The sequence below is a fragment of the Ruditapes philippinarum genome, unplaced genomic scaffold (assembly GCF_026571515.1).
Source record: "Ruditapes philippinarum isolate M1 unplaced genomic scaffold, ASM2657151v2 ctg2649_1_1_1_1, whole genome shotgun sequence".
Taxonomy (NCBI): Eukaryota; Metazoa; Mollusca; class Bivalvia; order Venerida; family Veneridae; genus Ruditapes; species Ruditapes philippinarum.
In genome coordinates this window covers 9,360-21,412 of record NW_026854185.1, presented here as the reverse complement: position 1 = coordinate 21,412, position 12,053 = coordinate 9,360, and the positions used below count along the sequence as shown (strand labels likewise).

At 36.6% G+C, this 12,053-nt stretch overlaps 2 protein-coding genes across 2 annotated transcripts; both read right to left on the bottom strand.

Moving 5' to 3' along the window:
• Positions 1-2,858: 2,858 nt before the first annotated feature.
• Positions 2,859-5,708, bottom strand: LOC132739298 (uncharacterized). The gene is made up of 3 exons (XM_060726974.1): positions 5,577-5,708; positions 4,246-4,406; positions 2,859-3,747 (listed from the first exon to the last, which is right to left on the bottom strand). The coding sequence occupies exons 1-3, from the start codon at positions 5,621-5,623 to the stop codon at positions 3,464-3,466; spliced, it is 492 nt and encodes a 163-aa protein (XP_060582957.1). The 5' UTR covers positions 5,624-5,708; the 3' UTR covers positions 2,859-3,463.
• A 3,449-nt stretch (positions 5,709-9,157) lies between these two features.
• On the bottom strand, positions 9,158-10,286 carry LOC132739297 (uncharacterized). The gene is made up of 2 exons (XM_060726973.1): positions 10,093-10,286; positions 9,158-9,815 (listed from the first exon to the last, which is right to left on the bottom strand). Exons 1-2 carry the CDS (start codon positions 10,175-10,177, stop codon positions 9,532-9,534), a joined length of 369 nt encoding a protein of 122 aa, XP_060582956.1. The 5' UTR covers positions 10,178-10,286; the 3' UTR covers positions 9,158-9,531.
• Between the last annotated feature and the right edge of the window lie 1,767 nt (positions 10,287-12,053).

The window sequence follows — 12,053 nt, the reverse complement described above, 5'->3', positions numbered from 1 at the left end:
TGTGACATGAGTAATCCTCTATGAGGGATGTAACTGTCTCCTGTGAGCAGTGTAAAGTAAGTTGAGTCAATTGTGACATGAGTAATTTTATGAGGGATGTAACTGTATCCTGTGAGTAGTGTAGGTAAGTGGAGTACAGGCTGTCATGAGTAATGCCCTATCAGGGATGTTACAATGTTCTGTGTGTAATTAAAACCAAGGTGCCATGAGTTATGCTCTATGAGGGATCTTACAATATGTTGTGGGTATTGTGAATATAGCCAAGTTCTGGGTTCCATCAGTAATGCTCTGTGAGGGATTTCACAATAAGCTTTTAGTGTTGTGAAGATAGCTTAGGTGAGTGTGCCATGAGAAATGTTGAGGGATTACACAATATGCTTTTAGTATTGTGAAGATAGGTAAGTTCAGGGTGCCATGAGTAATGCTCTATGAGGGATTTTGCAATATGTTTTCAGTGTTGTGAAGATAGCTAAGATCAGGGTGCCATGAGAAATGTTCTATGAGGGATTCCACAATATGTTTTCAGTATTGTGAAGAAAGCTAAGTTGAGGGTGCCATGAGTAATGCTCTATGAGGGATTTCACAATATGCTCTTAGTATTGTGAAGATAGCTATGGTTCAGGTACCATGAGTAATGTCCTTTGAGGGATAACACAATATGCTTTTTGTATTGTGAAAATAGCTTAGTTCAGGGTGCCATGAGTAATGTTCTATGAGGGATTTCACATTGTGAAGATAGCTAAGGTCAGGGTGCCGTGAGTAATGTTCTATGAGGGATTTCACATTGTGAAGATAGCTAAGGTCAGGGTGCCGTGAGTAATGATCTATGAGGGATTTCACATTGTGAAGATAGCTAAGGTCAGGGTGCCATGAGTAATGATCTATGAGGGATTTCACATTGTGAAGATAGCTAAGGTCAGGGTGCCGTGAGTAATGATCTATGAGGGATTTCACATTGTGAAGATAGCTTAGGTCAGGGTGCCATGAGTAATGTTTTATGAGGGATTTCAAAATTTTCTTTCAGTGTTGTGAAGATAGCTTAGGTCAGGGTGCCATGAGTAATGTTCTATGAGGGATTTCACAATATGCTTTCAGTGTTGTGAAGATAGCTAAGGTCAGGAAGCCGTGAGTAATGATCTATGAGGGATTTCACATTGTGAAGATAGCTTAGGTCAGGGTGCCATGAGTAATGTTCTATGAGGGATTTCACAATATGCTTTCAGTGTTGTGAAGATAGCTTAGGTCAGGGTGCCGTGAGTAATGTTCTATGAGGGATTTCACATTATGAAGATAGCTAAGGTCAGGGTGCCATGAGTAATGTTTTTTTGAGGGATTTCACAATATGCTTTCAGTGTTGTGAAGATAGCTTAGGTCAGGGTGCCGTGAGTAATGTTCTATGAGGGATTTCACATTATGAAGATAGCTAAGGTCAGGGTGCCATGAGTAATGTTTTTTTGAGGGATTTCACAAAATGCTTTTCAGTGTTGTGAAGATAGCTAAGGTCAGGGTGCCATGAGTAATGTTCTATGAGGGATTTCACAATATGCTTTTCAGTGTTGTGAAGATAGCTTAGGTCAGGGTGCCATGAGTAATGTTCTATGAGGGATTTCACAATATGCTTTCAGTGTTGTGAAGATAGCTTAGGTCAGGGTGCCGTGAGTAATGTTCTATGAGGGATTTACACATTATGAAGATAGCTAAGGTCAGGGTGCCATGAGTAATGTTCTATGAGGGATTTCACAATATGTTTTCAGTGTTGTGAAGATAGCTTAGGTCAGGGTGCCATGAGTAATGTTTTTTGAGGGATTTCACATTGTGAAGATAGCTTAGGTCAGGGTGCCGTGAGTAATGTTCTATGAGGGATTTCACATTATGAAGATAGCTAAGGTGAGGGTGCCATGAGTAATGTTCTATGAGGGATTTCACAATATGGCTTTCAGTGTGTGAAGATAGCTAAGGTCAGGGTGTCATGAGTAATGTTCTATGAGGGATTTTCACAATATGCTTTCAGTGTTGTGAAGATAGCTTAGGTCAGGGTGCCGTGAGTAATGTTCTATGACGGATTTCACATTATGAAGATAGCTAAGGTCAGGGTGCCATGAGTAATGTTCTATGAGGGATTTCACAATATGCTTTCAGTGTTGTGAAGATAGCTAAGGTCAGGGAACCATGAGTAATGTTCTATGAGGGATTTCACAATATGCTTTCAGTGTTGTGAAGATAGCTTAGGTCAGGGTGCCATGAGTAATGTTCTATGAGGGATTTCACATTGTGAAGATAGCTAAGGTCAGGGTGCCATGAGTTATGTTTTTTTGAGGGATTTCACAATATGCTTTCAGTGTTGTGAAGATAGCTTAGGTCAGGGTGCCGTGAGTAATGTTTTTTGAGGGATTTCACATTGTGAAGATAGCAAAGGTCAGGAAGCCGTGAGTAATGTTCTATGAGGGATTTCACATTGTGAAGATAGCTAAGGTCAGGGTGCCATGAGTAATGTGATGCTCTATGACGGATCTCACAATATGCTTTTAGTGTGAAGATGGCTAGGTTCAGAATGCCGCGAGTTAAGCTCTATGAGGGATATTACCGTATGCTCTGAGGAGTGTAAAGTAAATGGAAACAGGGTGGAATGAGGAAATTGAGTGATGTTACAGCATGCTATAAGTAGTGTTAATTAGGTTAGTTAGAACATGGTATATGCAATTTTTTATATTATTTAAAATAACAAATATAGCATATAACATAAACGGTGACCCAATAAGTAGAAATTTGCTTTGTAATTTACAAAACACGTATTTATCTTTCAAACTCATTTTCTAAAAATATTAATTTCTATATAAGTAGAACGATTATGTTATACCGTGGACATAATATATAAAGTTAACAAATTCTACCAGCCTATAAATTTTTTATTTCGTTTTCTTTCGGCTGGAAAACTCAAATGTTAAAAAACCAAATCAGGTAATTGTCATCTCAGCTGTTACTTCTGAAAGTCCCGCTTTCAGTTTAAATTAACACCATTCGTCATCTCATATGCACTTTTTCATTACCCTCATGTACAGATTCAATCAAACCAAGTCTGCAATTTTCATGTAATTTTGTTGGTAACTATTATTTCCTTTTACTTATTGTTGAAGTGATTATCCTGTCCGTGCCCTGCCTTGTGCCCTGTCCTGTTTTTGTTTGGGGTCCTCCTGGGCTCCTGGCCGCTGATCCTTGTTGCTGGGTCGTGTGGGGGCTGCTTTCATTGAACGCCGCCTCTCCTTGTTTATCTTGTTTATCATATTTAATATGCTTCTTTTTTTCCAAGATTTTTGAAAGGGACAACCTGACAAGTGACGCCATGTCTCTTATTAAAACCCCCAAACGACGTTTGCTTTAAGCATTTTTGTCTTTTTTATGTTCTTTTTTTTAAAGCATTTTTGTTCATTTTATGTTCTTTTTTTTGGTCTTTTTATCACTCAATTTAGTATCGCTTCTCTCCCTTTTTCCTCCATCCGCCACGGCGCTTTACTGGAACGACCTTGACCTCGACACTGTCGTCTGCAACATTGTTGACCTCCAGCCTCTTGATGATTCCACAACGCTTTGGAAAAGAAGCGGCGATCTCGGCCGAGATTTCTTCAATAAGCTGCTCGGCTGCCTTAATTCCCTCTAATGCTTCAACTGATAATGAAACTGTGGGTTCTGGTGGCGAAGATGATGTGTCGGCCATTTTCTTCAACTGTGCCTCTATGTATAGAGCCATACCTGGAAAGAAGCAGATGAAAATATTGTTATTTCAGTACTAGATATGTGCAATAATGACATACATGTAATTCCATTGTACGTGCAATATTTAGCTGAATGAAATAATATCACAAGAGTTGATTTTCCAAACTAATGGTAACTTTTAGTTACCTTTGTAACTCGGGCCCTAGCTTGAGGATAGCAGGGAAAATCAGCCAGGTTTTTGCTTTTTGTTCGTTCCCGCACTAGGGTTTTATCAATTTATTTTGGTTCCAAAATAGTCGGGTATCTTTAAATCATAGTGAGGTGGGAGGGGATTTTTGGTGGGGCTTTTTAATAACCATATATCTGGTAATTTACATTTCGAGGATTTGCAAATCAAAGCCAATCCTTGACATTCATGTTGTCATTAACTGTAACAATTAATCGGAAATTAAGTTGTTCTGAGAAACACTTCTTGTGTTATGAAATATCAATAAACTTTCTGTATTAATTTACTTTCACTTATAAAGTAATTACCTAATTCAATTTTTCTTTTCCTGTCTTGCCATTTCTTGACCTTTAGTAAAAACGTCCTTGGAAATAGTGGAACCACTGCCACCATCTTCCTTGGACGCTTTGCTGGGGGTAGCGATTCCTCATCCGAGCTTTTGGAACGCTTCCTCTTTCTGGATGAATGTCTGCAAATAAAAAAACATTGTTATAACATTTTCTTACCGTTAATTAAGTGTAAAAATATATGAATTTGGTCATCATTTGAATTCCAGTAGGAAACTATTTCTTCAAATTGTACAGTTTCCATTTGTTACCGTTACTGCTTTATCAGCAAGATCCACTATAGTCTTACCCACGAAATTTGAATATTTCATTTGTTATTAAATATAAAAGTAGAACCATTTAATGTTATGTTAATACTAACGTCAATCTAAAATCTAAATTTTTCAATCTATTTTCTCTCAAAAAGTCAGTAATATGGTTATTATATTTATAGATGTATAAATAATAATTATGTTTCCCGTACATAGCATGTTATAGAAAGAAGCCCAGATCTAGTTTATATAGAATATTGAATGAATCAGTTTGAAAAAAAAAAAAAAAAAAAAAAAAAAAAACTAATTGATTTTGTAGAATATGTAGTGATTCAGATTCATACTAATTTTCATGTTTTTTTAAATGTATCAAAAATAAAAAATATTGTCATGAGAACAAAGAAAGTTATTTACAAATTGAATTGCTAATATCACTTTAAATATACGAAAACTGCCCAAAAATATCTCAAAATATGTTAAATAGCACTTACTGCGTATGTCACGCAGTAGAATATGGTGATAAATATTGCAAATAATATGTTAATTATTACGAGAATCTTGAATCTGTTTACTTTTCTTACAATCTTAGTACATTTTGTTTCTCAACTTGTATGTTGTTGAGATATTTTAGCTCAACTGGAGGTATGCAGCTTTAAAAACAAGACGGTATGAGTATTGTGTAAGTTTATTTGCTATTCTAACACATGTATGAAATACAAAAATACCTAACAGATCTAGATATAATAAATGTATTCAATTGAACACAAGATATTTCATGTCACCGAACACTGAGTTAAGTTGAGTTCTTATCAATATAATAAATTAAATACATATACATTTTAATAATTTATTTATGTTAATTTTCTACTGTTAATAATAACTGCTGTCATAAACCTTCTTCGATTGTTTTTGATCGGGTTCGATTTTTTGTTCATTGAATGCCGCCTTTCCTTGTCGATCTTGTTTATCATATTCCAAATATGAAACAGATCAAAATGCTTAAGATGATCACCAGGTACTGTAAATTATACAGGAACTTACTTCAACATGTCTTGAAGACGCTCAACACTTTGTGTTGTTTTCTTCATTGTAAATTGTCGTCTGCTTGAAAATAGTCGTCTGCTTCAAAAGATTGCTGTATCTGTTTTGACGTTGTTAGCGCAAAGTAACAACGACGTTATGACGACATTGTCAGTTACGTCACAATGTAAATACGTCATTGACGTATGTAGGTTAAAGGTCACACACATTTTTTTACTTTTTGACCGTATACGCCGCTTTTGGAGGAATGGCGCGAACGTGTCACATTACAGGTTTCAAGATAATCGCATGATGAACACATCTGCAGATGTTTCACCGTTTTCATGTTTAAATGTGGACTTCTTATTCTCTTTAAGCCGGTGCTAAGGGGTGTGGACGGTACCTTGCACCTACCAGAACCGTCCAAGAACATGCCCAATCAAACCAAGCCTGCAACATTTTCAATTTTGTCGGTTTGGGCGTTCTTTAGTGATTCTATTTTTCTCTATTTTATAAATAATAATGTTGTTAACAGTATTTTGAAGTTAAAGTGAAGTGTTTCTAAGTGGAATGCATTCATAATAGCTAGTTTGTCCGCTTATAACAGAAGAGCGTTGGATAAGTTATCAAGGGGGCTCTTGTTTGGTCCTTGGGCGCCGTGAAAATTAACAGACGACATCGTGTGTCATGTTTATTTGTTGATCATCTCAATTATCACGTGGGATTACAAGTAAGAACAAATAACAAGACAAGATGAGTATCTACGGAGGAATAAATATTATCAAGGTAAACCTTCCCGAAATATATAACCCAAATCGTTTAAAATGGCCTAAAAAACTATCAAACTAGAGTTCTTAACTTAAAAAAATCCATAGTAACTCGACACAATACCCAAAATCATCAACGCTTTGCGTTGGAACGTCGTGATAATATGTAACAGTTGTCCGAGTAGCTGCCGGCTCGGCTCCATTTTCTTATGATGAAAGCAAAGTAGAAAAGTGGGCATAATTCTACTTAACTGAAAATATAAAAATAAAATAAAAAGGCAGATAATTTAGAAAACAAGAGCTGTCGGTAGGACAGCAACGCTCGACTATTCTAAGTGCTTGATAGTAAAAAAAATGCTTGAGACAATTACCATCTCCTGTTTACAGTTTGGGGTAATGATGGTGAACAAGTGTGCAAAGTTTCAAAGCCATATGTCGATGGACTTTGAAAATATTTGAACTATTACAAAAACTTTAACGTAAATTCTAAGTCGAAAAAGGGGCATAATTCTGTCAAAATGCTTGATACAGTTACCTCCTCCTGTTTACAGGTTTGGGTAATGATGGTGAACAAGTGTGCAAAGTTTCAAAGCCATATGTCAATGGACTTTGAAAATATTTGAACTATTACAAAAACTTTAACGTAAATTCTAAGTCAAAAAAGGGGCATAATTCTGTCAAAATGCTTGATACAGTTACCTCCTCCTGTTAACAGGTTGGGGTTATGATGGTGAACAAGTGTTCAAAGTTTCAAAGCCATATGTCAATGGACTTTGAAAATATTTGAACTATTACAAAAACTTTAACTTAAATTCTAAGTCGAAAAAGGGGCATAATTCTGTCAAAATGCTTGATACAGTTACCTCCTCCTGTTTACAGGTTGGGGTAATGATGGTGAACAAGTGTGCAAAGTTTCAAAGCCATATGTCAATGGACTTTGAAAATATTTGAACTATTACAAAAACTTTAACATAAGTGGTTACGCCGACGCCGAAACCGACGCCGACGCTCGGGTGACTACAATAGCTCTACTTATTCTTATCGAATAGTCGAGCTAAAAATGACCTTCACGGTAATGTGTCCTTTGAACCACACAGCAACAGATGCCCTATATATTTAATCTGACAAACTAAGGGAGACAATTTTATGCTGAGAAAAAATAAGGTTTGTTAAAGTTATCTCCATTGACGCGGGAAGTGATAAAACAAGTAGAAAATTAAGATCAACCAGCATCACATTTGTAACAAATGGACATTACTCACTGATCTAAAATTATCTTGAATATAACTCACTTAATAGGGAGCTCACAGAAATGTCCAGTGATCAACGTTCTTCGGGTGCTTAGCATAATGCTCAGCTCACATTATGCTCAGCTTAGCTGAGCACGACTCCAGTATGCTTAAAGTAGTGTGAGTAAGCTATACTGAAGCAGGGGCATAGAATTATAATGCTGTATGAGTATGTTGCATTATGCTGTGAGTAGTGTAAAGTTAGTTGAGCGCAGGGTGTCATGAGCTATGCTCTAAAAGGGATGTTATAATATGCAGTGAGTAGTGTATAGTAATTTGAGCCCATGGGGGTCATGAGCAATGCCCTTTGAGGATGGTACATAATGCTGTGAGTAGTGTAAAGTATTCTGAGCCCAGGGTGTCATGAAAAATATTTTATTAGGGATGTCCAGTAAGCTATGAGTAGTGTGAAATAAGATTGGCTCAGGGTGCCATGAGTAATTCTCTATCAAGGATGTTTAGTATGTTGTAAATAGTGTGAAGGAAGTTTAGCTCAGGTGCCATGAGTTATACTCTATCAAGCATGCTCGGTAAGCTATGAGTAGTGTGAAATAAGATTGGCTCAGAGTGCCATGAGTAATAATATATATAGGTAGCTTTATTCAGACGATATATGGAATTGAAAACTTCAGTAAGCTTTTAAAAATTCTTGTTATGATACGATTAAACAAGGTGGCAGTGATGGCCCTAGATCGCTCACCTGACCCATCGAACTCATCCGAGCATTTACCTAGACAAGCATCCTAACCAAGACTGCTGACAATTGAGTCAAAAATGTGACCACTACAGTAGAGCGTTAACAAGGTTTTTCCATATTTTGGCGGTGTGACATAGTTTTTGACCCAAAATGACCCATATTCGAACTTGACCTTGACCAAGTTCCAGGATATTTGGATCAAAACAGCAGCTGTTAACAATTTTTTTTATTTTTAGCTCCTGTGACCTAGTTTTTCACCCGAGATGACCATCATCCGAGCAATTACCTAGACAAACATCCTGATGACGATTGAGACAAAAATGTGACCGCTAGAGTGTTAACGAACAAATTTGGACGGACATTCAACGATCCTAAATGCAAGCTCTGGTGAGCTAAAAAAGAGAGTTGTGCAGAAAAAAAAGAATCCCGTATTTTTTCTCCGGCTCGTTACTTTGCCAATTTTAGCAACTGTTATCAAAAAATTAACAACGGTGGGTTGTATAGATAAATAATTCATTCCTGTTTAAAAATGACATCATTGAAAATTTCAAGGACTGCTTAGTATTTGCTTTGTAATTAAAAAAAAAAACGCATAAATATCTTTCAACTCCATTATCTAAAAATAAATTCTATAGAAGCTGAACGATGGCTAGCTTAAATTTGGCATAATATATAAACTCAACAAAGTAATACCAGCCTAAAATAAATTTATTTCGTTTTTTTTCAGCTGGAAAGCTCAAATGTTAAAAAATCACATGACCATCATCTCAGCTGTTACTTATGAAAGTCCCACTTTCAGTTTAAACTAACATCAGTCTTCATTTCCTATGCACTTCTTTATTATCCCTCATGTATAGACTCAATCAAACCAAGTCTGCAATTTTCATGTAATTTTAATGGTTACTATTATTTCCTTTTATTTATTGTTGAAGTGATTATCCTGTCCGTGCTCTGCCTTGTGCCCTGTCCTGTTTTTGTTTGGGGTCCTCCTGGGCTCCTGGCCGCTGGTCCTTGTTGCTGGGTCGTGTGGGGGTTGCGTTCATTGAACGCCGCCTCTCCTTGTTTATCTTGTTTATCATATTTAATATGCTTTCCTTTCACCAGATTTTTGAAAGTGACAACCTGACAAGTGACGCCATTTCTCTTACTGAAACTTCCAAATGGGGTTTGCTTTAGCATTTTTCTCTATTTTATGCTCTTTTTTGTCTTTTTTATCACTCAATTTAGTATCGCTTCTCTCCCTTTTTCCTCCATCCGCCACGGCGCTTAACTGGAACGACCTTGACCTCGACACTGTCGTCTGCAACATTGTTGACCTCCAGCCTCTTGATGATTCCATAACGCTTTGGAAAAGAAGCGGCGATCTCGGCCGAGATTTCTTCAATCAGCTGCTCGGCTGCCTTAATTCCCTCTAATGCTTCAACTGATAATGAAACTGTGGGTTCTGGTGGCGAAGATGATGCGTCGGACATTTTCTTCAACTGTGCCTCTATGTAAAGAGCCATGCCTGAAAAAAGCAGACGAAATTATTATTATTCATTTCAAAAGTGTACACATAAAAAGAAAATATGATTTGATTGACGAGGTTCTTTAACATACAAGCTAATCATTGGATTTGGAGGGAGGGGGAGCGGGCAATAATTTACTGATGCATAACGGCATACTATGTTGTTTTGAAAAGTACTTCTTCATTTACTAAGATCTTTGGTGTATTATGAAATATCAATCAATACCATGCATTTGTTTTTAAATTTGATAAAAATAATCACGATTTCAATAATTACCTAATTCAATTTTTCTTTTCCTGTCTTGCCATTTCTTGACCTTTAATAAAAACGTCCTTGGAAATTGTGGGACCACAGCCACCATCTTTCTTGGACGCTTTGCTGGGGGTAGCGATTCCTCATCAGGGCTTTTGGAACGCTTCCTCTTTCTGGATGCATGTCTGCAAGAAAAAAATTCTATAATTATACATGTATTATTAAAGCACATTTTCGGCTAATCAATTGAAAATATGTTAATAATTTGAATTACTACGGTACATTGAATGTGAAAGTAATATGCGCGTATCAAGTCAGTTGAGAAAATTAAACCAAATTAATCTTGTACAATATGTACCGACTGTCTTTGTCATACACTTTCTCCGATTGTTTTTCATCGGGTTCGATTTTGTTTTGTTAGCGTATTCAAAATTGTAATTCTACCAAATATAAAATAGATCTGCTAGCATAAAATGATCGCCAGATACTATTTATCATATATAGGTACTTACTTTAACATGACCTGAAGACGTTCAACGCTTTGTGTTGCTTTCTTCATTATAAATTGTTGTCTACTAGAAAATCGTCGTCTGCTTCTAAAGATTGCTGTATCTGTTTTGACGTTGTTAGCCAACGTTACAACGACGTTATGACGACATTGTCAGTTACGTCACAATGTTATTACGTCATTGACGTTAGTAGGCTAAAAGGTACACACATTCTTTTACTTTTGGACCTTACGCCGCTTTTCATGGAAATGCGATAACGTGTCACATGGAATGTTCCATGATAACCGCATAATGAACACATCTGCGGATGTTTTAAACCATTTTCAAGTTTATATGTAAAATTCTTCTTAAGCCGGTGCTAGAGGGCATGAACAGTACCTTGGACTTTCCATTACCGTCTATGAACAGGCTCAATCAAGCCGAGCCTGCAACATTTTTCAATTTTGTTGTTTTGGACGTTCTTTAGGGTTTTGGTTATTTTTCTTTTGTACAAATAATAAGGTTGATAACAGTATTTTGAAATTCTAAGTGTTTCTAAGTGGAATACATTCATTATGGGTAATTTGTCCGCTAAGTACAACAGGAAGAGCATCAGGTTAGTAATCCAGGGGGCGCTGGTTCGATCCTTGGGCAGGGTGTAATTTCTCCGTTAAAATTAAAAGACGACATCGTATGTAATGTTTGTTTCTCATTGCTGATTCAGAAATCATGTGGAATTAGTTTTGGCTAAGAAATGGGTAATTAATAATTATAGGCTAGTTATCAAGGAAAACCGGTTTGGCGATTGACCAACAAAATCTTCCCTAAATCGTTTAAAATCGGCATGAAATATAAAATTCTTAGTATTAAAATCCACAGCAACTCCACACAAAATTCAGAATTGCAATCAACACGTCGTGATAAGTATTTGACAAGAGTTGTCCGAGTAGCAGCGTATTCCACTTTTCTCAGAACTCGACTTATGATGAACGCAAAGTAGAAAAGGGGGCATAATTCTACTTAGCTGAAAATATAAAAAAATACATAAAAGGCAGATAATTTAGAAAAAAATGACCTTCAGGGTAATCTGTCCTTTGGTCCACACAGCCACAGACGGCCTACTAATTAATTTTATCAACGAAGGGAGATAATTTTATGCTGAGAAAAAATAAGACTGTTAATGTTAGCTCCCTTGATGCAGGAAGTAGAAAGCATCACATTTGTAACAAATGGACCTTACTCACTGATCTTTAAGCATCTTGAATATAATTCACTTAATAAGGAGCTCACAAAAATGTCCAGTGATCAATGTTCAGGATGCTATGCATTATGCTCAGCTCACATTATGCTCAGCTGAGCTGCGCACGAGTCCTGTATGCTTGGAGTAGTAAGAGTAAGCTATAATGAAAAAAAAGGCATAGAAGAATAATGCTGTATGAGTATGTTGCATTATGCTGTAAGTAGTGTAAAGTAAGTTGACATCAGGGTGTCATGATT